Genomic DNA, 23,425 nt, shown 5'->3' on the forward strand with positions numbered 1-23,425 from the left:
TAAATTTAGACAAAGAACCCCACTCCGGCGCCCACGTTCCAGGACACTATTCCTGGCCAAGAGAGGAAGCGAAGGCTTTGCAGAGAGATGATTACCAGAAAACCCTTCATGCACCAGGCACTCCATTGCCCCTGAGAAATCATATATCACACATTCACAGTATGTGACATCAAAATCTCTGAGTGAAATCTTATCTACAGGTAATTCTGTGGAGTGTGTCATTACATTTATGGTTATACATAATAAAAACTCATTATAAATTCTGGGGAAAGTTGCTGGAGAAGTACTGTAGCTGTGCAGTATGGCAAGGTGGAGTCTTGATGAAAGACAGCAGGTGATGTAGTACTTAATAAAGTGGACTTCAGACCCAAGGGAGCAGGGAGGCTACGGTTCCTCTAGTAACAGAGGAAAAGGGTGCTTGTTCGCCTGTAAAATAAATGGCTTTGGGTGATGGCTTCTGCCATGGTACTAATCTGAGCAGAGAATGAGAGGAAGAGGTGACGGGAACGCTCACCAGGCACTGACTGCAGCGCCTCCCGGTCACCAGCCTTTTACAGAAACAATCTCCGCTCACAGGGTCGCACTGGGGGCCTTCGGACACCGTGCCCCGGGGGTCACACTGGCAGACTGGGAAATAGGATGGGAGCAAAGGAACAGAGTAACATAACACATCTTCGCAGGTTTGTGGGGGAACAGCCAGACACCACGGCTCATGTTACACACACCCTCCTTACAAGGAGAGGTACCAGTGAGGACCGCTCTCCCTGGGAATAGTTACACATTCTGCGTATAAAATGTACACGCATTTTTATGCCACCCGCCTCTTGTATCCATGAACCCCCACCAGGGCCACACTCACCCTGGCAGCCATAGGGGTTGCTCGCACTCAGGCCAAAGAAACCGGACTTGCACTTGTCACAACGTGGGCCCTCCACGTGGTTTTTGCAGCGGCACTGTCCGGCAATCATCCCCAGGGCAGGGTTGTCATGTGCATCACAGACACCCCCGTTCAAAGAACCGTCAGGGTCACAGTTACACGCTGATCGGAGGAAAAATGACCACATTCATTAACCTGAGGAACTCGCATATGGACATGCTCACATACATGAAAACAGTTTCCAGATATAAGCAGGTAAAAAGCGGCCTTCCAGATACTCACGGACACACACAGCTGGGTCTCGGATATCCCTTCCAGGGTCCTGGTAGTAGAACGGCTTGCACATCTCGCAGTTTCGGCCCATAGTGTTGTGGAGACAGTTGTCACACACGCCACCGCTCACTTTCCCACTGGCCAGGTACACGGCCATGTCGAAGTGGCACTGGTTGGCGTGGCCATTGCAGTTGCACTCTGAGCACAAGAGCAGGTACACAACCAGCAAGTTGGACGATGTATGTTGTCTAAAAGTCCAAGACTAGAGAGTTAAATAAGAAATGTGTTAAATATCTCAATGGAGCACTAACTACTGCGCTTAGCCTTAAGAAAGGTTATTTAAGAAATGTCTCACGCACTCCTGCAGGCATTGGTGTTCTTGCCCTTGGCAGGCCTCCAGGGTATGTCATTGTAGAAGTCATCACACTGCTCACAGTTAAGTCCCTTCGTGTGGTGCTTGCAGACACACCTCCCGTGCACCTGAGTGCATGATTATAGTAAGAAAATCTTGAGAATGTAGGTTCGCGACCCAAAAATTAAACGTTTTGCACAAGTTTAACAGCCATAAGCAGCCCGTATATTTATAAGGATACTTCTTGTGCAGTGATTGTGCTGTAGTGTTACTGGCCACTCACCATGCCTTCAATATCATCTCTGATGCCTTCAATGGGTGCACACTCAGATGCGTGACCATAGCAGAAGCAGTTCCCACGCACCACCAGCTCATACAAAGCATAGTAGTACTTCTCCTTGATCTCCACACGGGAATCCAGTAGGTTGTCCCCCAGTGTGTGCAGCTTGGTGAAATTCACACGAAGGTTGGTGATCTTCAGCTGGTCTGCAGAACAGAGGTTTGCGTTCTTCAAAAACCTCCCACCATGACAGGATGAATTACATGAATAAATGGCTGACACAAGCAAGACACTAAAGCCTGCTCACAGTAGTTTGTTTTTACGCACTTTGGGTACATTTTGACTGCCCCCCCCCCGCATTTAATTTATTATTTGGTTTTTTAAAATTTTTTTAAATTAAAAAATTATTTTTATTTTTAATTGTTCTATGGTCTAACAAGCCAGATGCTTTAATAGACCCTCACTGTTATAACCCCAAACTCATAAATCAGGAGTTCCTCTTAATACAAAAACAGGTTCTGACTCCACCTATCACCTCTTGCCAGAGAGAAACTCCCCCCACCCCCAGAGTCCCTGACGGCAACTCTGGCCAGGAGGAAGTGTCAACTGACCGGCTGTAGCGGACCTCCACCTCCTTGCCCCTTCCAAGGAATAACAATGGGGAGCAAGCGCACCACCTGCACAAGGCTTAGGGGTTGAAGGAGGTGGTGGGAATGATGATGAAAACTGTACGTTCGCAAGTTCGTGCACACGCACGCTCGCACGCACACACAAAGGGTTGCTACCGTGTGCATGCTGAGTGAGTCCAGAGTAAGTAGTAAATCGCTTTCAGTAGCGGTAGTGCATTTGGACCGTCAGTCCAGCTGTTCACCCCACCACAGCACACCAACCCCCTGGGGTCTCAGAGGCTTGCGGCTCAGTGAGTAACTCCTCACAGCTGACACACGTTACACTGAATGCTTCCAAGTGTGTAAGTGCAATTGCATGTCCTTCATAAGTCACCATAATGTACTTGTGCAAGAGGACAGCGCACTGCTGTGCCATTATATTCATTTAGAGCCTAGATTTTGAAATACTCCATGCTTTTTCCACGTTGAAGTTGGATGAAGGCAAGAGGGCTGATGAGGGGACCCCTGTTTTTGAGCTGGAGGGGAACGTGGGAGGAAGGGAAACGAAGAGGCAGAGAGCCGGGAGTGGGAGCTGGAAACAGTGCGCTGTTCACACAACACACACCAGACCAAACAGTATCAGCTATAGCAGGTTTTCTTATCTGGATCCATCCCTTCCTCAGAAAGCAGAGCCCTGTTCTCAAGACCTTGACTGCTGAAATCATCGCTCCCTTTCTCATACCAGGGAGGGCACTGCACTATTTTAGTGTACCATGGAAAAAATAGAGCCATGGTGATGGGGCAGAAATACCATACAGGGATTTGCCTGTGACAAATGCTTTAAGGCAGTTTAATGGATGGAAGTTCAACGAGAGGGTGGTAAGTGATAAAAACAGTATAGGGAAAGTGCAAAAAATTCATGCACGACATTTTCATATCAAGATTTTTCAGCATGTGTAAAATTTCCAGTGTTACTCACTGTAGAAGTGTTCTGTTGTCACTTAGACTGTTTAGACTGTTGCTATGCTCCAAGCAAGTGGTTATAATGAGCATGTTTAAAGTCAAACAGCACCATTGTCAGGCTGAAAAAATGGACAATTACTTGGCTGCGGTCTTGCAGTTGTGCCATTCTAGAACTCCCATGGCCAAATCAAAACATAGTGAATTTAACTTGCGCTCAGCAACATATTTCTGAGTCATTATCAGCCACTTGGGAGTGCTGATAATGACTCAAACAATAATCATTTCCCATGTCTTCAGTATGGATTAGAATCCTAGACTAAATAACAGTTTTAATATTCTGTTACTCTACATTAAGACACACAGCTGCGTTTCTTTTGTTTCTTCCCTTGTTTTAGGCAAGAATATTCTACTGGGTTTCCAACAATTGGATGATGGATTAATTTCTGGTATTTTTACCACAGCAGCTGCAAAGGCACTCGATTGTACATCATTTACAGACTCCCCAGTAACATTTAATGTCCTACTCTTAGGAGTACATATTTCATTCTCCCTCATGCAGCATCAGTTTTCTGATGAATCATTTTACCATCTACCATCCACTGACTCATTTGAAAAGAGGGAAACAGGAAAGGAAAAGTAGTCATCAGTATCCATTTGTAGCTCACGGTCTTGCAGCTAGGGAAAGATTAACCTGGAAACATTAGTGGTATGTCAGTCAAAAGAAAAGATATTGTTTGTATAGGAGAAAGCAGCTGTTTTCTCCATGCTTCAATTTCACATTAACAAATACTATAATGTCAACAGCCCATTGTGTCTGTGTGTTAGGTACTTTGCAAATTGTGAAATTGATGGATAACAGTAGTTACACACGGACTAACATGAAAGTCGTTGATTCTAGTCTCAAGGCAATACTGTGGCAGTTCCCTACCACAAGGAAATTTACCTGAATTTCTCCCATACGGTTTGGATGCACATAATAAAGTAAAATTTTGTAAAGCAAGAAAAATTTTTTAAAAATTGCATAAAAGATCAATTTAAGAAACATCATCCCAAAATGTATTCTGTTTATTATTATTATTATTATATTAGAGGTTACAAGTCCAAGTGTGCTTTGAAAGAAAACAATCGCATGAAAAAGGGGAGGACACTGCTGCATCAGTTCATCCACCCCCAGTGTTCTGACTGCTGAGAGCGCTCAGTGAGCAGTTTTCCAGATTTCCCACTAAGTTACAGATTATCAGTGCACACATCTGAACTACTGGGACTGGGACCCCTGGACTGGATTTGAGTTTTCATACCTTGAATAAATTTGCTGGTCAGTTCAGAACGCCGGGTTCATATCATCACTCATTGATGATCACTCAGTGAAGTACGGGGGCAAAGGTAACTCACTCTGAATACTGGGACTGTAAGGGTCCTCTATGCGGATGGCTGGGTCTAGAACTCTGTAGATCACCTACAAAGGAAGAAAACTGGATGATTAAAAAGTGACCAAACTGGACACACAAAAATGCAGGAAGGCAAAAAACAAAGACCAACAGTCGCCTAGGCCTGTCCCACCTCCCCCTCCGTGGAGGGTTCGATGTCCGAGTACCGCGATTCGCAGATGACATCGTCCACTTTGCGTAATGGCCCCTGTGACACTCCTGGGAAGACGGTGGCACAGTTGTAGGCAAAGTATCGGTACACCTGCCAGGAGCGGCCAAAGTCTGCAGAGCGCTCAATTAGCATGGCAGCTGGCCGGAAAGTCTGAGACAACACATGGGAAATGTCAGGTAACCAGTTTGTGTTTGTTGCATTTTTTTTTCCAGACAAAGAAAAACTTGAATGAAGTTTTGTAATCGGTGTAAAAAACATCTCAGGTTTTAAATCCACTATCAAGAAGTACACATATCTAGGACAAGTTTAGCTGTGTGCAGCAGCAGAACACTTTTGTGGAGTGTTACATTCTTAAAATGCAATTAGATATAATAAAAAAAAGTCACAGATATTGTGAGGCTTACATTTATAAGCTTACAATTGAGCTGCATTATTTCAGACTGGAAGAACATTGGGAAACCCACGTGGGGTACTGGCTACTTCCCCATGATGCCCACCTTGAAGGTCATAATGAGATGAGTGAAGTGGAACTCTGCCTCCAGGTCCAGCTGAATGGTGACCTCTGACTTCCCTGAAGAAGACAGACCCCGTCACGGGGACAGAGAAACTCAGCACAGTGCACTTGGAATGGTGTAGCCACAAATCGCGCCCAAGAAAAGAATGCACTTTTCCACCGTGCTACAGCTGCAGTATTTTAGGTAGCATATCGGCGCACTTGAACGTTGCAGGTTTCAGCTATACATCCCCTACTGCTGTAAAACAAACTGTAAAAAAACAGTACGATAAGCAGTCCAGTCTCTTAGTAACAGCAGAGTGTCAATTACAAATAGTCTTGTATTGGTGTAAAAAACGTCAGTGAAGGTGTCACAATGGCACAGATGGTAACGCTGGTACTTCACAGCTCCTTATCTATTGGTTTGGTCTGGGGTTTAAACCCGGTTGAGTCTGTATGGAATCTGCGAGTTTTTCCCAAGTGATCAAATTTCCTTCCACAGTCGAAAGACATGGTATCTGCAATGCCCTGCGACAAACTAGCTCCCTCTCCAAGGTGTACGAATGTATGCAACATTCCCTGTGCTTCCAGGATATGCTCTGGACCACCAGGAACCCGCATCGCACAAGTGGTTATTGGTATAGATGACTAAAGAACATCAGTCTCAGGCCCTGCACAAAGTAAGTCATTATCAATCAATCAGTTTTTAGTCAATATGCTCAATTTCTACATACAAATTATTGCCAAGTGCACTGCAGTACATTTTCTAGGGATATCAAAAACAGAGCACAGTAAATAGGCAGTACCAGGGTCAGCCCAATGATGACAGCTGCAGCAGATGACAACGGAAGGAGGATTAACAATGGCACAGACCTGGAGCAAGCCTTAGGCACTCCAGACCTTACCATAAAATGAGAGATGTCACAGTCATTCTCTATTCACACATCCCTCAACACACCTCTCACCACTGTGTCAGTACCTTCCTCTGCATTTACATTTATTCACTTAGCAGACGCTTTTGTCCAAAGCAACTTCCAATGAACTCTATGCAGTGTTATCAGTCCACACACCTTATTCACCAAGTTGACTACACTGCTAGATACACTACTTACACTGGGTCACTCATCCATACATCAGTGGAACACACTCTCTCTCGCGCTCTCTCTCTCTCTCTCTCTGTCAGTCATACACTATGGGCGAACCTGAACAGCATGTGTTTGGACTGTGGGAGGAAACCAGAGCACCCGGAGGAAACCTGGGGAGAACATGCAAACTCCACACAGACTGAGCAGGGATCAAACCCACGTTCACTCGCGCCACCCAGGCTCTGTGAGACAGCAGCGCTACTCGCTGTGCCACCGTGCCACATGCAGCATTGGACAGTTGGAAGCATTTGCCTATCAGGGACATTTTCCCAAAACGCAAGGGTGGATTCTCTGTTTGTTCTCTTCTCACTGCAAATATCGATCAGGAGGGTGTTCCCATTATGGCAAAATATTTCAAAAGAAGTTTATAAATATAAACAAAGCGAAGAGGGGAAACAGAATTCAACTTGCCGAAGAACTGCAAAAAAGTGACTTTCTTTGAGCAAGGACACTTTGCTTATGATCACAGGCTATTTTTCTTCAAGGCTTTGTTACTGCTTCTGTACTTCCAAGATTAAAGGCCAGGAAGCCAACTGAGGTAAGACTACAAAGCCTGTTTTTTTTCTTTGCCCTTGCAGCATGGTAAGTTGGCTTTTGGGCAGCAGAAAAAGATCCAAAAAAGTCCACTGGGAAGAATGTCATTTTTATCTAGTGAGGACTCCTTAAACATCAACCCGTGCCTGGGAAGGTCCCGTTACCGGATGGCTCTGGTGACATCGGCGGAAGGTCACACCTGTAGAATGTGTCCAAAACCAAATGCAGGAGATAGAGTAAACTGAGAAGTTAGTAATTTATGGTACTTGAAGCAGAGAGGCAGCACTTTGCAGGCAGCAACCAATTTTGCAATAGTAATGAACTGTGCTTAATACATGATTCACCGTCCAGAGCTAAACAGGAAGGAAAGGCAAGGCGTGACATGCCAGCGGGGGCCCAGGAGGTCAAGCCAGCTCTTGAATAGCTTTCTGTTTTTTCCACCACAGCCTTTGTGTTTTAAAGACTGACGGATGGAGTCATTCTGAACAGGAACCTGACCCCGCCCCAGAAAACAGCAGGACTGATTCCTTGGCAACGGTGGTACGAGGCAAGGGCTCTCCTCACAAGAGCCCAGGGTGGCGGCGTCCGCCTGCAGACAAGGCTTGGATTGAAATGGGACATCGAAGGGCAGGAGCTTCCCCACCCTTGACCCGGACGAGACGGGGAGTTGCTTCACGCGGGACGCTGAGCCCATGGTTAATTCACGTGCTGCACAAATGCCCCACTGTTTGAAAGATGCATACTTTCCAATGGGAATTAATAGGATAGAAACTTAAATGGAAATGGGTTAAAAATACTCTTGCCATTTCCCATACATCACACTTTATTCACTGCTGTGCATGCTGTGGTATCTTGGATCAGGTTGTATTCTCCCATCTGAGTAAGAACCTTGGGAAGCTGGAAGCTGTTTCGCATTTAAACAACTTCAGAAATTAATAATCAGGTTTTGTAATTATATCCCAGAGGTTAATAAAGCTGCCCGATAAAGCAGCACGGTTGTCAGGGAGGCAACATCTGACATCACAGGGGTTTTTCCATCCCCATTCTGTTTCTTTGCTTGCCAGAATGAAGCACAGCCTGTAATTATCAACATCTGCCCAGCCAGCTCCGCTCACACGCCGCAGTCCCCCTAGTATCAACACGGCACAGACAGGAGCACGAGTCGCCTTTGAAGGTGATCCAGAACTGCTCCAGATCAGGCCCAGGGGTCAGCAAGAAATCAGCAGAGTGTAATTCTCTCTATAGGTCTCGATTAGTTTTTTTTGTGCCACTTTTACTCCAGTTGCCTACATGATAGTTTATCACTACAGTTTATCACTATTTCTATTTACTGCTGCAAGAAGTACTGAAGCGGGTAGCTCAATATTGGAAGACATAGACTTGTGACCTTTAGGGTGTTTGCTTAAATCCCAAAAATGACCCTGCTTTAGAGCCTTGGAAAAGATTTTAAACCTGAGCAGTTCCAGGAAAATATCCAGGTGCATAAAACTTTTACAGTAAATAAAATACCTTGTCAAGACTATTACTTGGCCCATTTCAACAGATGTAAAGAAATAATTTGTGTTTAAATTATTTTTCTCATATTAACAAATGGAACTTTTTTGATTCCTTCGCAAAACAAAGCTGTACAGCATGCTGTGAAAACTCCTCATAGTAAATATGCTATAGCGAAAAAGGGAGCCTCACCATTCTCAGACTGCCACCAGGACTTCTTGCGATGCGGTTTGAAGGTAGTGATGACATTCTCAATGCGGTGACTGATGGTGTTATAAACTGGGTCATAGGGCCTCCGTGAGTCACACTGGAAACACTTCTTCTCATCCTGCCAACAGACGGTGGATAAGCACAGGACACACGGCAAAGAGAGCGATAGCTTTTTTTCTCCATTTCAAGTGTCTCAGTGCATTGTGCGATGTGATACAGTACTACTCTGCAAGGAAGAAAGTGCTATATCATACTTCTACAATCCTGTGGTTCTAAATAGGTAAGTAGCCTCTTTAAAGATAGTCTGGCATTTCATTCGAGACTTTTCTGCATTTTGTGAGACATCAATGTTATGGTTCATTCAACTTATCCAATAATGTGAAAGCACCAAAAGTGCACACTGGATGAAATCACACATTCACTCAAATAACTATGACTAGCTCAAATAAAATGAGCCATCACATCTTATAGAAACATTTGCATTCTTCTGTTTTACTGGGCGTGTGACTTGTTGAAGTCTTATAATGACCTACTCACAATTTCTCGTCTTTCACCCGAACATCATCATCAGTGGGACATACAGTGTTGCACTCCTGAGATGTCATGCTGATCTATGGTTATGGTGTGGCTTACCTGCAGGTGACTGACGATGCAGTAGGGCTCCTTTCTTCGCAGACCACAGGTAGATGAGGCCTTCAAGTTCTTCTCTCTGCCCACCAGCAGGTCTCCAGTTGCTGGGTAACAACTGCCATGAGTACAACCATGGGCCTGGTCCGGCTCCTGGGTCAAAGAGCCTGGCAGGACTACAGAACAGTGGGAGGAACAGAGAGAGAGAGAGAGAGAGAGAGAGAGAGAGAGATGAAAAATGTAAGCAAAGACAAAATATGCAAAAAAAAAAAAAAAAAAAAAAAAAAAAAAAAAAAAAACTTTGCTAGGGTTTCCAGGTGTGTATTGACCCTTTGCTACAACAAAACAAGTGGCACAAGAAGGAACACAAGTAAAACAAGAAAAAAATAGGTTAACTGAGTTTGTCGACATTGTTATTTGTATGGAGGACCCAGTGGTTGTTTCCTCAAGGATTCTTCCCACAGCCCAAATATGTGTTTTAGCAAATTGATGATTCCAACTGGAGTTTTGAAAGAATGAAATTTCAGGAGGGAAGTATTAAACCTAGCTACACTAATCATTTATCCAAAAAAAAAAATAAAAAACCACAGTCTAATAATTCTAACTCCTGAAATTGCTTTAGTGAATGTAGGTCGGAGTGAATAAGCGTATGCTTGAACTGGCATCCTATCCAAGGTGTACCCTGCCTCATACCCTATGCTTCCAGGAGATGATCCGGACCACGGCAAGCCTGCGTTGGACAAGCAGTTACTGATAATGGATGGACAGACACATGAACTGGTGGGACATTAAAATAAATATGAAAAGCTATCATTCATTACATATAACAAAATACCAGTGTATTAACAGTGGCATTTTTCTACCGAGGACATTCATCAGGCTGCTGAAACACACACCTGGGAGTCATTCAACACACCAGCTGGTCTTTGTCTCCACTTCACCTCTTGCCAACAGAAACTCCCAGTCACAATCCTGGTCTTTTTGTTTGAAGTTGTAAAGTATAAACCTCACAGCAGACAGAAACAGACTCTGTCAGGGAGGAACAATCATTCATCTGCCACACTTTCAAATGTTACAGTAAGAAGTAATAAAGCTAGAGTAACAGAAAGGTAAAAATGTAATATATTTTGAAAAATTCCAACAAGAAGTGTTATTTCATCCAGAGAAGTTTGTATACTATATATATCACACGCTTTGATACATTCAAGGTAAGTGGTGTATCTAGCAGTGTAAGTCACCTTGGTGAATAAAGTGTGTGGGCTAGTAACACTACACAGTATCCAATGCAAGTCGCTTTGGAGAAAAGCGTCTGCTAAGTGAATAAATATAAATCTAAGTGATGAAGGACAAAAGAGCTACACTCACAACAGCTAACAGCATGATTGTTCACCAAACATTTAACCAACTGCAGTGCCAGCATGAAAATACCTTCTCAGCATGACTGATGTTACCGCAACAGCTGTGAGAAAATGTGCGCGTGTTACAACGAGCAGCGCTCAAGTGGAGACTGACGAGAGGTCTTCTCACCATTGTGTCCATAAATAACTATGAAGGCAAAGCCACCATATATGACACCAACCTGGTCTGGTTCTGAGGCCAACGCAGGAGAGTAAGAACAAACAGCCTAGCAGGTTGTTTTCAAAATAAACCTTTACACCATGCATAACAAGCCAGACATTCCGGCCGACATCCGGAAATAAATCGAGGGGCACTGCAGGAGGTGGGGCTGTGGGGGAGTGGACTGTCTGAGAAAATAAAGACTGCAACAGGTGCCTTTCTTGTCCCACAAGCACTGAATTATATTACTGTACAGAAGTGTGTAACAGAACAGTTGTAAAGACAATGATCAAAGCAATATGTTTTACAGCACTATGTATCTGCAATGCCATAACTCTTTACGAGAATTTGATTTTCAAATATTCAATGCTCAAAGGAGTGATTATATTCCTCCTATAACTGTACTTGAACATTTTACTTGGTGAAAATTTCTGCATCCAAGCCATCAGATTATGTAGAGCACCCCGAGGTGTAAATAGCCAGTTTATGACAGAAAGCCAAGTCTGGGAACCTGGTATCCAAGTGAACAGACTGCAGACACAGGGGAGCACAGCCTCAGAGTTGTGTTCGTACCCCATGACCTACCCACATTGCCCCACGGACTCCCGAGACCAAACCTACTGCCTCCACCCTACAGTCATACTCTTGAAAACAGGTGACACAGGTAACTGGGAGGGGTTGACACCGAGGTCACGACGCCTGTTTGGCAAATACAACGTTTTTATTATTTAAAATCTGGTGCCAAGAATTTTAATGAAAAAATGTGAATTTTCATTTTTTTAAAAAAAAAAAAAAAGACAGCAATTTGTGGTTTTCAAAACAGGGGTCCAACACAAAAGTCCTGCATATTTGTGGATGGCTGCTGCATGGAGCTGCACACTGGTCAGTGCTGAGGATAGTGAGCAGGAATCAGCAAACAGGACCACAGACCTAATGTTCACTTTTCATTTTTTAGGAATAATACCTCTGTTCAGGTTGTTCCCTTTTACATATGAAAAATAATTGTATAACTTCAATATATAGGCTACAGATACTGTTTCGGGCAGGTTCATTAACTAGATAAGTACTAATGTTGTTACATTAAGTACTATGTCACTACATGGTAAATATTCCATTTGCTAATTTAAACAACAAAGGCGTCTCACCCACTCTCTCTGCTTCAATTTATAGTGAATGTCAGTGAATTCATATTATCCAAGTAGCTAACTACATCGTTTCACACTATGAGAAACAAACAACTTTCATAATTTCTTCATTACTTTTTGTGTGATACTGGTTAACATGATGTGTGCCTATAGATTGCAATTAAACTATCAGTCTACTTACACTTAATTATTGTGCATCTTAGAATATTTTAAAAATGTTTGAGTTTCATTCGAAGGGGGTGCGGCGGGTTGGACCGGGTCCTGCTCTCCAGTGGGTCTGGGGATCGAGTCCCGCTTGGGGTGCCTTGTGACGGACTGGTGTCCCGTCCTGGGTGTGTCCCCTCCCCCTCTGGGCTTACGCCCTGTGTTGCCGGGTAGGCTCCGGTTCCCCGCGACCCCGTATGAGACAAGCGGTTCTGAAAATGTGTGTGTGTGTGTGTTAGTTTCATTCAAATTATAAGGAGCAAATTAAATACTAAAATACAGTGCCCAATTTTGACATTAGAAGATGGTCTTAGTGGGTGTGCAACATCTGAGCATCAGTGGCATTTTGGGCCAGCAGCTATAATGACTGCAACTGATTATTTTGCCCCTATTAAATCTAAATGAAATCGCACAAAGTGTACAACCACTTCAGGGAGGTAATAAATTCTCATTTGTTGTACCCCGCTGCTCTCACCGTTTTCCTTACTGCAAGTTTGATCACGGACTCTTACTTGTTATTTGCTTATAACTAGTTAATATGGACGAGAGGGACCTTTATCCAAACCTTTCTTAAGTCCCTGGCTATGAACGTATAAAAAGTATTTAATTTATTGCATTTGTTTTCTCACCAGTAGAATGAATTCAGCACATATTGTTTTACAGTGAAAGAGCCCAGTTTGTTTTAGCTGGTATTTTCCTAAGAAAAAGGGTTTAGCTGATATGATTCTGCCTTATTGAGCGCACTGCAGAGAAGTATTCACTTGTGCACGAGGAGTTTCTTCCCAAAAGACAACAACCTGTGTGCCAGCGATATTATCTGTGCCAACGACAAATGCTATCTTAGCTCCCTTCCTGTTACTACAAAGCTCCCGCAGTAATTCAAGCATGTTGCAGGCCCTTGGAATCAGGCAGCAGTCACTGACGTGGCCTTGACAATGACCACTGATCGCTGCAACCGCGATGCGCAGCAAAAGATGGGAAAGGAGACGAAAAACTGAAGCAAATGGGCTGAGATGCACAGCTGTTGTGTGAAACTTTTCCTTCCTCGGATAAGTACGGGCCCTCACGGGCGTGCCAGAGACGGAGAGAGGCAGAGGGACAGAGGTGCCCTGAAAGATGAGCCTTTCTGCACACACAGCCTTTGTTGTAACAGTGAGAAAACCCACCCAGGCGCAACACGATAGCTATTTTGGTCATTGGAGCACACTGAAAGGGGGTCTGTTCTGTGCTGAAATTTGGGCCTCTCCACAATCTCTCTCATCCAGTCTCTTTCCGAGACAGGCGGACCTCAGTGACACTCGATACCCCTTGTCCCTGAGGCCACAGGAGCTGCTGTCACGCTTTTTCACCTCCGTCTTTGCACCGCCACCACTGCGCTGTGTCCTGGACGGCCGACGCACCGAAAAGTGCGAGGACTGTAGAAAACCTCAATTGGTCTTCATCCTCTCGCCTCTCTTCTCAATTTCCCCAGTGTTCTTGGTCCCTTTACAATAAATGCTAGCCACTGTCACCAGTGGGTTGGTAGCAAACACAACACACCCCAAATTTCAAAGCTGATCATTCATACTGCATCAGGAGCATGACAACCAACTCCCTTTCTGATGCACCTCTTCCTCCCCCAGCATGCCCAGACTCCTGTCAATCACTCCTCTTATCCATACATCGAGGGAAGGGGAGGAATGGCTGGCAGCTGTCAGGAGAAATACCTCGGCGTTAACAAAGCCCCGCAGTGGGGAGCTCTGCACCGCAGCTGCGCTTGAAATTACCTCTAAATCACTGCCCACGTTACACACGCCTGCCTCCAATGCAGTGTATCACAATGCAAAACAACTTGTGTGTCTTCCTGCTGTTTCTCAACAAAGTTTTCCGGTGGTTTTCGTTCACAGCTTCACAAGCGCATCGAAGTTTCTGTTGCTTCAGTTCTACGACAACGTGTGTGAGTGTGGGATACGCTGTGGGAAAGCAGCGCTGAGGATGAAATCATTTCCACACGTTGCTAAACTCGGCTTGTAAAACACGCTGCCAGATCTCTTATTGTCAGCAGCAAAAACAAACGCAATGAGTTTGGACAGAAGCTTTCCCGGCATCCTCGCTCGTCTCCCGGCCGAGCGGCTCGGCTAATCTCCCCGTCAGCGCGGGAGCCGGGGCAGGAGGGCTGCACAAAGAGCAGCCCTTTGTGAACGGGTTCATCTTGTGGTATGTATGCTTATTAAGGCCCGTCGCTTGGCCAGGCAACGTTTGGCAGAATAGGATTAATGCTACTCTGGCTGTCAGCTTTATTAGCTGGAAGCCCTCAGTTTTCTTCCCTTACTTATCTAGTTTCAACAAAGTTTTTCCATATCAGCACTTTTGGGGATGTGATGATTGTGCTTTTGGGTGGGGCTTGTTATAGGGCCCTGCCTGTCCATCCTTCCACCATCAAATTCTTAATCTGAAGTTGTTCAAAATCAAGGATGCTGCAACGCAACACCAGGACGACACACTTGAGGCTGCATAACAGACAGAGGGTGGAAAGATTGCAACATCACATGGCTCCTTAATGTGCAGAGCAATGAAAGGAAAAAGGACAATTGCAGCACACTTCTGGGAGAGAAAGTTTTTTTTTAAAAAAAAAAAAGAAAAAAGAAAAAAAGAGCTGGTTGGAATTCCAACATGGTTCACACGGCTTTTGCAATTACTGTCCAAATGAAAAATGTTATCAAGTATGCTGTTTTTTTTTTTTTTTAAAAAAAAAAACTGTTGATATTGCATACATGCTTTTTATATAGTATAATGTCAGTTTCAAAACAAAACAATTCTACATGCACGTTAGCAGGAAGTACTGCAGGTATACAGGTGCAATACAGAATATCTAAGTAAAATAAATTTTAAAAAAAATCAATAAAACAAACACATTCTTAAGTTACCAGTCCTGCTTTAATCCCTACCTAGCAGCCTTTTTTGTAATATGGAAACAGACTTGATTTCAGACCATTTTGAAGCTGAAAGTTACACAAATTTGTACAGTATTTATTAAGGAGAAATTCACCTTCTGCATAACAAAAAAAATGACCTCTAATGACTTTCCAACTTTCCTCTTTCTAACCACCCCCACACCTACGAGACTATGGCATCCCTTCCCTCTTTTCTCTCATTCTCCCTCCCTCCCCCTGCCTGCTTGCAAGAATTCTGGGAATTTCACCAGGATTTGTGAATCCTTGGGGAGCGGTCAGCCTGGTCTGGGTCAAAAAATAGAGCTCAGTGTGGAGGCCATTACTGCAGCTTTCTGCCCTTCATCAAACAGGGGTTAAGGAACAACCACATGAGAAACACGTGGCAAGGTTCACGGCATCAGTGCGTACATCTGCAGCCTGTCAGGGGGCGTACATGAGAAAAACAGGCGACAAAAACAAACCGATCATCCTTTTCATCTACACAAAGCTCTGTGCAGCATTTACTAACCTTTACCCGTTACACACTCTGTACACCATAAAGTTACATTACATTTACATTTATTCATTTAGCAGATGCTTTTGTCCAAAGTGACGTACATCTCAGCAGAAATACAATCTGTGCATTACATTAAGAGAAAGAGACATAGCTGCAGACATGTGACTTAAGTAAACCTAGTTTGTTACCTTCTACTTGATGCACCGATGTTCATCGCTTGAGTAGGTGCATAAAATTCAGGATAGATGAATCCTGATACCCTCCTACCAATTTTTTTTTTTTAAATAATAAAAAATAAACAAACAATCACACACAATGCCAGAGTAGTGACTGTATAAAGGCTTATCTGGGGGTGATCATGAAGTTAAGGTGCATGAACATTTACACCGTATATGAGCTGGAGAGATCTTGGGCGAAATGGGTCTGGAAAAGGTGAGTTTTCAGACCCTTCTTGAATGTAGACAGAGCTTCTGCAGTTCTGAGTGAGAGGGGAATTTCATTCCACCACAACGGAGCCAGAACCGAGAACCTCTGTACTTTACCTTTTGTGCGAGGGACCACCAAGCGAGCAGAAGTTACAAGTTGTACATCTCTGATAATTAAGATGGCTTTTCCAGTTCTGCAAAAAAACTTGTGAAAACTTATGACAGAGTCCCACAGTCACTGTCAATAGTTCATTGGCCATTACGATTTTTTTCTCTCCTCCAAGAGAGTGGGGTTAACTGGGTTAATCCACGTGCACAAAGCAGAATGAAAGAAGCTCAGGGATAAGAAAGAATGGGTGCACCTTGTTATAGTTTCCTCATTTTTCCATCAAGCATCCTTTAGGATTAAGGGGGGGGGTTTCTCATGTTCCGATTCCAGATGATTTCAACAGATGACAAAGTAGCAAACTAAGCCAGTCACCACTCAAAAAAAGAGAAATGCAGTTTGTAAGAGAAACATTTCCCATGAATTTCCTTGGGATTGTTTTTGTTAAGCTGATGATGGCTTGGATGCTCCTGAACATGGCAGGAAATGGAACTGGCACTCTGCAATACTTCCTCCACCTGACTGGAGCGTTGTGCAAACAGACACCCTCAGTGGAGTAGAAGGGCGGACAACTGTGCCATGCATGGCGCCAGATGGTTTTAACATTTACCTCAGGGGCAGGGGGACATGGGGTAACGCTGGAGGATGGCCTTGAAGAGCTGGCGGAAAGACTAAAGGAGATGACAGAATTGAGAAACGAAGCAAGAAGCCAACTGTCTCTCAGCAGTTACAGGTTTAAAGAAGAGTTCCCATGACGTGTACTTTAATACACACCATGGGAACTCTTCTTGGCTTTTTTTTCAACGTGTTTGTACACCACTCATTTCTGCATTTGCAAACCTTGAGATCGTCACACACGCCAAGGCAGACATGTCACACTTGAAGTGCAACTGCAAAACGAGACATAGCATCGTTACCCAAATCTGCAATGCAATAAATAGCAGCCCCCTTGAGACCAAGATCATGGAGACATCAAAGTCATTGCAGGTATACTTTCGGCTGTCATCAGTCACCAGATCTTAGTGCCAGTCTGTCTGCCCTGTTGTGGAACCTTTCAACAAGAAATCCCCAGCCTTCAGGCAAATCCCATTCATCTTCAGTTCCCACACACAAACAAACCTGTTCCTGCTTCTGCCCCTCCCCCGGCATGCAGCACATCAATGTTCTGGCTGCTTTTACTGCACTTTATTCTGGAGTTCTGGAACCCTGACACTGTGCGTCTCAAGCTCACTGCCACTACCGTCCGGGCCGCTGACCTCCACCTGCTCTTCACCTGCCCTAAGGAGAGAGGGACCTCGATGTATCAAAGTTGAGGTCTAATGTTACAAGCAATGGACAGAGGCCAACACCTTCATTAACACCTCAACAATGGCAGACAGAGACGAGTTGAAAAGACCAGATTTATTACTACATTAATATTAGACGGGGGGAAAAGGCTTTGAAATACATAGGCCTCTTTAATGTGTGGCTTGCAGTGGTCTCCTCTAAAAGCTCTCACCTGTCAGTTCATCCACCATTCAGATGGAGATTTATGTAAAGCAAATTCTAAGTTGAATAGAATTATTTTACCTTCTTAAAAAAAAAAAAACTTTTTTGTCTAATTCTGGGTCACATAAATATTCAGCACTTTTTTCCTGAAATTCTTTTTCGATTAGAACCAACTACCCTGAAAAGAGATCCACTGCGCCCAGGCCAAACGCTGCCTTGTAAGATCCACTCAAGCGGACAGTCTAAGGCACCCACAGAAAAAGGTCCTCAAAACAGCTTAAAGAAGTCTGGATGCAGCGAAACGTGCAGTGCTACTGTGACCTCTGTCAAAAATTTATTTAAGTTTGCCCCCTTCCGAGAGCATTGTGAATATTTCAAAATAACGTCAACTCCGAGCTGAAGGGCCCCACATTCCTGCTGTGTCCTATCAGCCAAAGACAGGACAGGCTTTGCTTCAGCCAGCTGAAAATAAACCCAAATAGGGCCTGTATGAAGAGAGATAGAGTTTGCACACGGGCCCATTTCTTGGAGAGCTATATATGGCCCTCTGGCAGTCCATCACCAGACCCCCTCAGCTGACTGAAGACCTCTTCACCTCGTAGGGCCTGAGAGAGAACAATACAGAGGTGTACAGCTGAAGCTTATGCCTCAGAAAAGAGCGCAAGAGAAACCCTTGGCAGAGATTTATTGAATGGGGCATTTCCATTTTCCTTGCAGCTTGTCAAGTTTTCACCCTGTTCTTCTGCGCAGGTTAGCGGACCTTGATGTCCTAATGACCTGGGACCACAGAAACATATCTCATTTATAAAAATAAAAAAAAAAAAAAAAAAAAAAGTCACATATTAAAATAAACAGATACGAGTCCAGAGAGATCTTACCATATGTGAAAATAAGTCAAAGAGAATTTAATAGAAGACAGGGGAACGGTCTTTCAATTATTAGTGACTATTCAGCACTATTCCTAAAAATATTGCTTCCTATTTCCTTCAGGAAAAAACCACTTTCGTCGCTGATGTGCAAAATCTATCTACAAAATGCTTCATACACAGAAACAACAAAACCAGTATGATTTTAGATAACCAAAGGTTACTGTTTACCACATCCATTTATGGAATGTTGCCTAAACATCATATATGCCTTTTTAAGACTATATGGTTATTTGTAAGAAGTAAGGCATAAACTAAGCAGAATCCAACGAAAAACAGACTGCATAACTGGAATAAAATCCCAAATGGGAAGGCAAGCATATCTCGAGGAATGGACAAGCAATTAATGGTTTTTATATGGAAAAAAAAGAGGTCCTAGTGTGCACTGAGAGCCAAAGTTGCCAAAAGCAACATCAGTTGTTGAAACTCTGGTATCAGAGCAGATTAGTGATCTAATCTGCTATCCTGCCAGTTTGATCCCTGACGTTTGATCAGTTTGATCAGCTGTACATGCAGACTTGCCGTGGAGTGTACGGCTGTGGAGAGGTGCGTTTTAAAGTCAATCTGATCTGTACCGCATCTCTACCGTGTCAAATCTCTTCAGCAGGAAAGGAAATTCCTCCCACATGGCTGCGCAGCTGCTCCGCACCTCCTGTAACACGCACGGCTTGCAGAGTAAGCAACAAGTGTTGGGGGACAAAACCAACACGACTGTCTAACATCCTTTCGGGATTTTAATGGCCCTTAACGGCCACGGTACAGTACAGATGATCCTAGAGGCTTTGTTTAGCAGGTCTAGCCTTTTGGTGATGCATTTAGAAGGTGTGGGTTCACGTTTCACTGTGAGCTATCGCCAGTGGAGTTTCTCCAATGTATTACACACGAGGTGCGAGAAACTCCTGCACTAAGCCTGGTTAAAAATCAACCTAGACAGGTATATTATTCTGTACAGAGTGATCCATTAGCAAACTAATTGTTGGTCCACTTTATTCAGTCTTCAGTGAACGGCCCCGTCTTCCCATACAGAATCAGCGTGTTCAAGAGAGCCACCACTGGAGAGTGCGTGTGTCTGCGTAAAGCAGCTATTTCTGTTTCAGAAAGGCTTTTTTAAGGGGGCTGTAAATGAGCTGAATATAGTGACATAATGTTCATGTGCCAGCTGCTGGTGACTTAACTGGTGGCGTAGAAAAATTAAATATCCCCATAGCGATTAGCAGACAGAAACCAAACTAAAGCAGGAACAAAATGTGTTCACGTCATTATTTCAAATGATATTATGTTATTGGTAAATCTATAGATGTTATAGCTCACATCGCTTCCAGGGTTCAAGCAGTCCTAATGCATCCCCCCAGCATTTGTTCGCGACCCCGCTGAGCGCTATTGCTGATATTTCTTGGCGTCCCCAGTAATAACTGACAATTTGTCACATCAGTGCCCAAGTCACCTGCAGTACTGTGCACAAGTTCAGTAGTGGAGCCCCGCTGTTGGAGAGCAACATAAGGATGGGCAATTTTGAGAAATGACGTAGGACAACTTTGACTGTTGTGAAGGTAAAATCATTTACCTTCACAACAGTCAAAGTTGTCCTACTACATGTAACATCATTTCTCAAATGAAGTTGAGCGAAGTAGAAATGTGCCCCCTGTGAACAAGGAGAGACGGTGAGTGGAGGTAAAGCCCAGTACGTAGGAGTGCTGTCCATCACCATTGAGACACATCGCTTTACCTGCTGAAGTTAGTTAGAGTTCATGAGAGAACTAGTTACAGACAAGCTATTAAACTGCAGCAGGTGGAGTTTTGATGACCACTTTTTCTCGGTAGCAGCTTCCTAGAACTTGTTACTTACCACACATGAACAGCAGCAGCAGCAGCCAGGAGCAGTTCATCATGTTCTCCTCCTCTTCTTCTTCTTCTTCTGTGGATGTGGACACCCGCACTGATCTGACGCGAGTTAGTGTGTCCTCCTGCTGCGCGCGAACACCCACCTTTTGATTTGGAAAGGTGTAACGGAACCCAAGTTTTTACAAAGTGTTACAACAAATCTTCAAATCCAACCCGTGCTCTTTTAGGGGGGAAAGTGTTCTTTGTTTAAAATAAGCCCGTATGCGCCTTTTACTCCCCCCCTTTCTCTCTCGCGCGCACACACCAGCAGCGTCCCCCTACTGCTACACTACGCTGCGCTCGCGGCTCCAGAGCGCGGCGCGCGCCACCTGCAAACTGCGCGGCGGATCCGGATCGCGGCGCTCACAGGACCGAAGCACGCGAGGACGAGCCTGACGAATCGCTTGGCGGTGTCCCAACTGCAGCCGCGCGCGCGACTGTGCGTCGCCGCAAGGCGCCCGCGCGCGCTCGAGCGCCTTTTGCGATATTGAGTCTGTAAAGAGGCTGAACTGTATGTTCTACTTTAATGGCTGATAAAACCGGTATGAATGCAAGGTGCACCTGTTCAACAACTACGTACGTGCGATACTAACGTCTATTCTCTATCGTGGTAGCCGTCAGAATGCGATTTAAACTTAAAACTTAAACTTCAAAACTGTTCACAGAGTGAGGCCGTCGACCTCTTGTTTGCTTCTCTTTCTCTCTCTGTCACACACACACACACGCTAATTGAATTACCCCTAACATTTTATTAAAAGGGGTCCCAGCAGTTTCGGTTACTTGATAATAACCTTCAGTTAAATAAAACACTCGCTCCACCACAGGTTTTGGCGCTACCTCATTCGACATGCGGGCGCGCGCGTTTGAGCAGGAATGCGCGTCCCCGACACTCACTGCACCCCCACCGAGTAACAGGTGAAGCTGAACACAAAGAAAAAAAACAGTATTTCTATTGAAAGACACCCCACGACGGTATTAATAATGGTCCCGTGTCCAATGTCCAGCTCGCTGTTACATAAAGAGTATTAACAAAAACTAAATATGTTAGTAACCTCTTAATTCTCTAGGCTTTTTATGCAGGGAAAGATTTATCACAATTTCCTTGTATTGTATTGAAATGTATTGAATGTGTGTATGAGGCCATATCATGAGACCATGGAAAACAGATAAAATATTTAATAAAGATCGCTGGGATGTGGACTTAGATGAGGTTACTGCGCATTTCTGGTATTTCCAACAGAGTATAACATGATCACTTATACTTCCAGATTTTGAAGAGTACATCTCCCACCCATGTACACACACCATTACCCGATTTATCTTAAAGCGGATAACAGAACAAGTTTCTATACGACACACTGCAGGAAATCACAGATTTTAAACCTATTTTGGAGTATCAAAAGTGATTTTTATGTCTCTTTCAAGCAAGGCAAGTTTGGTTTTTTAAATAGCACCAACGCTGCTTCTTGTAAGTAGATCAAAGAAGGAAAGCCAACCTTTATTTTTTTGTGCAAGGAAAATTTGTAAAAAAAAAAAAAAAAAAAAATTAAAAAAAAAAAAAACACGTATTGCTGTCATGTTCTGTACTGTTCTGAGCCGCAGTGGTCCGAACTCGGCCAAGAAAACACCTACTGGCTCCCCCTTGTGGTGAAACAACATTAACACTTCGCCCGACTCGAGGAGCGCAACATCACAACTGACACCAGAACACACAGTAAATAATACAATAAAAAATACAGTACAATATTAAACAACATTTCAGTAATACCAAATCTGTATTTGCTCTTGATAATTGCTTAGTCAGTTGAGGACAGTATTTTGTTCACTCAAAAGGAGTGATTTGGCTTCTCCTGAGTCAAGATGTATTTTTCTTTTTTGAATCAGACATGAGATTTGAATTGAGTGCGAGAAGATACAGATGCAGTGTGTTCCCACATGGTTTGCGTTTGCTTTCTTTTACACAAATGGTGCTGAAACGATAAAAATGCCCATAATGCGCACTCACAGGCTGGGCAGATTGTATACTTACCCTTTTTTAATTCCTCCACACGCTACCTATGAATTCTATGAATTCGCATGTTCAAAGGGTTCAAAAGTATATAAAGTAGGAATGGCAATGAAGCTTCTTCTGATTTCCAAAAATGGACAGATATATGCCCCAAGAGATGCTATGAGGTACTTCTTTATATCGTTTCATTATTTTATGGTAGCCAGAAGTGAAATAAGTACCGCATATTCTGCTGTGAACATCAGGTTAATGACACCAAACGGAAAGGGAACTGGCCATCTGTCGCGGGGGGTGTTGAAGCAGCCGAGGGGCTGGAATCCCTGCTTCGCTAGCAGTTGCTATAGCGTTGGACAGCCTCGCGTATGTCGTTCCGCAGTGAAGTGGCTTGCACCTCTAGACTTGACAGTTTATCCATCTGACCTTGCATCTTCTTCTCGTTCATTCTGAATTTCTTTTCAAGATCTGCCAAGGGGGGGAAAAAAAAAAAAAAAAAAAAAAAAAAAAAAAAAAAAAAAAAAAAAAGAGACATCAATGTAAATATTTAGACCAGCGGCTTTCAAACTTTTCTAAGGCACGAATCTCTCTTGATCTGAATCTGACGAAAGCTAAGGACCCCTCCTAGAAAAATGTCTACAAAAAATTCAGAGAAAATATTGCACTCAGTTCATTCCGCCGCAACTTGATTACCTTCGCAGAGAATTACTATGTCGTAAATAGTACCAGCATATTAATATTTTTATTTTACTTTTGTTTTTTGAACAAAAAAGTGTAATAGAAGTGTAATAGAGAAAAAAAAAAGTG

The 23,425-nt window shown here is 43.7% G+C and overlaps 2 protein-coding genes across 3 annotated transcripts in view; both read right to left on the reverse strand.

The window, feature by feature from the left end:
- The window catches only part of lamb2 (laminin, beta 2 (laminin S)), a 38,878-nt gene extending 18,158 nt beyond the window's left edge, over positions 1 to 20,720 (reverse strand). For both annotated transcript variants that reach the window (XM_018737710.2, XM_018737708.2), the window contains exons 1-11: positions 20,582 to 20,720; positions 9,462 to 9,631; positions 8,811 to 8,946; positions 5,450 to 5,523; positions 4,914 to 5,102; positions 4,746 to 4,809; positions 1,786 to 1,988; positions 1,510 to 1,630; positions 1,160 to 1,348; positions 860 to 1,039; positions 515 to 627 (exon numbers count right to left, since the gene is read on the reverse strand). In XM_018737710.2, coding sequence (XP_018593226.2) covers positions 515 to 627; positions 860 to 1,039; positions 1,160 to 1,348; positions 1,510 to 1,630; positions 1,786 to 1,988; positions 4,746 to 4,809; positions 4,914 to 5,102; positions 5,450 to 5,523; positions 8,811 to 8,946; positions 9,462 to 9,631; positions 20,582 to 20,624 — 1,482 coding nt within the window. In that variant the 5' untranslated portion in view covers positions 20,625 to 20,720. The remainder of the gene's footprint in view (positions 1 to 514; positions 628 to 859; positions 1,040 to 1,159; positions 1,349 to 1,509; positions 1,631 to 1,785; positions 1,989 to 4,745; positions 4,810 to 4,913; positions 5,103 to 5,449; positions 5,524 to 8,810; positions 8,947 to 9,461; positions 9,632 to 20,581) is intronic.
- Positions 20,721 to 22,178: 1,458 nt separating this feature from the next.
- lamb2l (laminin, beta 2-like) overlaps positions 22,179 to 23,425 on the reverse strand; it is a 37,228-nt gene continuing 35,981 nt past the window's right edge. The window contains exon 34 of the mRNA XM_029249882.1: positions 22,179 to 23,086. Coding sequence (XP_029105715.1) covers positions 22,953 to 23,086 — 134 coding nt within the window. The 3' untranslated portion in view covers positions 22,179 to 22,952. The remainder of the gene's footprint in view (positions 23,087 to 23,425) is intronic.

This window comes from Scleropages formosus, chromosome 2 (genome assembly GCF_900964775.1).
Source record: "Scleropages formosus chromosome 2, fSclFor1.1, whole genome shotgun sequence".
Classification (NCBI taxonomy): domain Eukaryota; kingdom Metazoa; phylum Chordata; class Actinopteri; order Osteoglossiformes; family Osteoglossidae; genus Scleropages; species Scleropages formosus.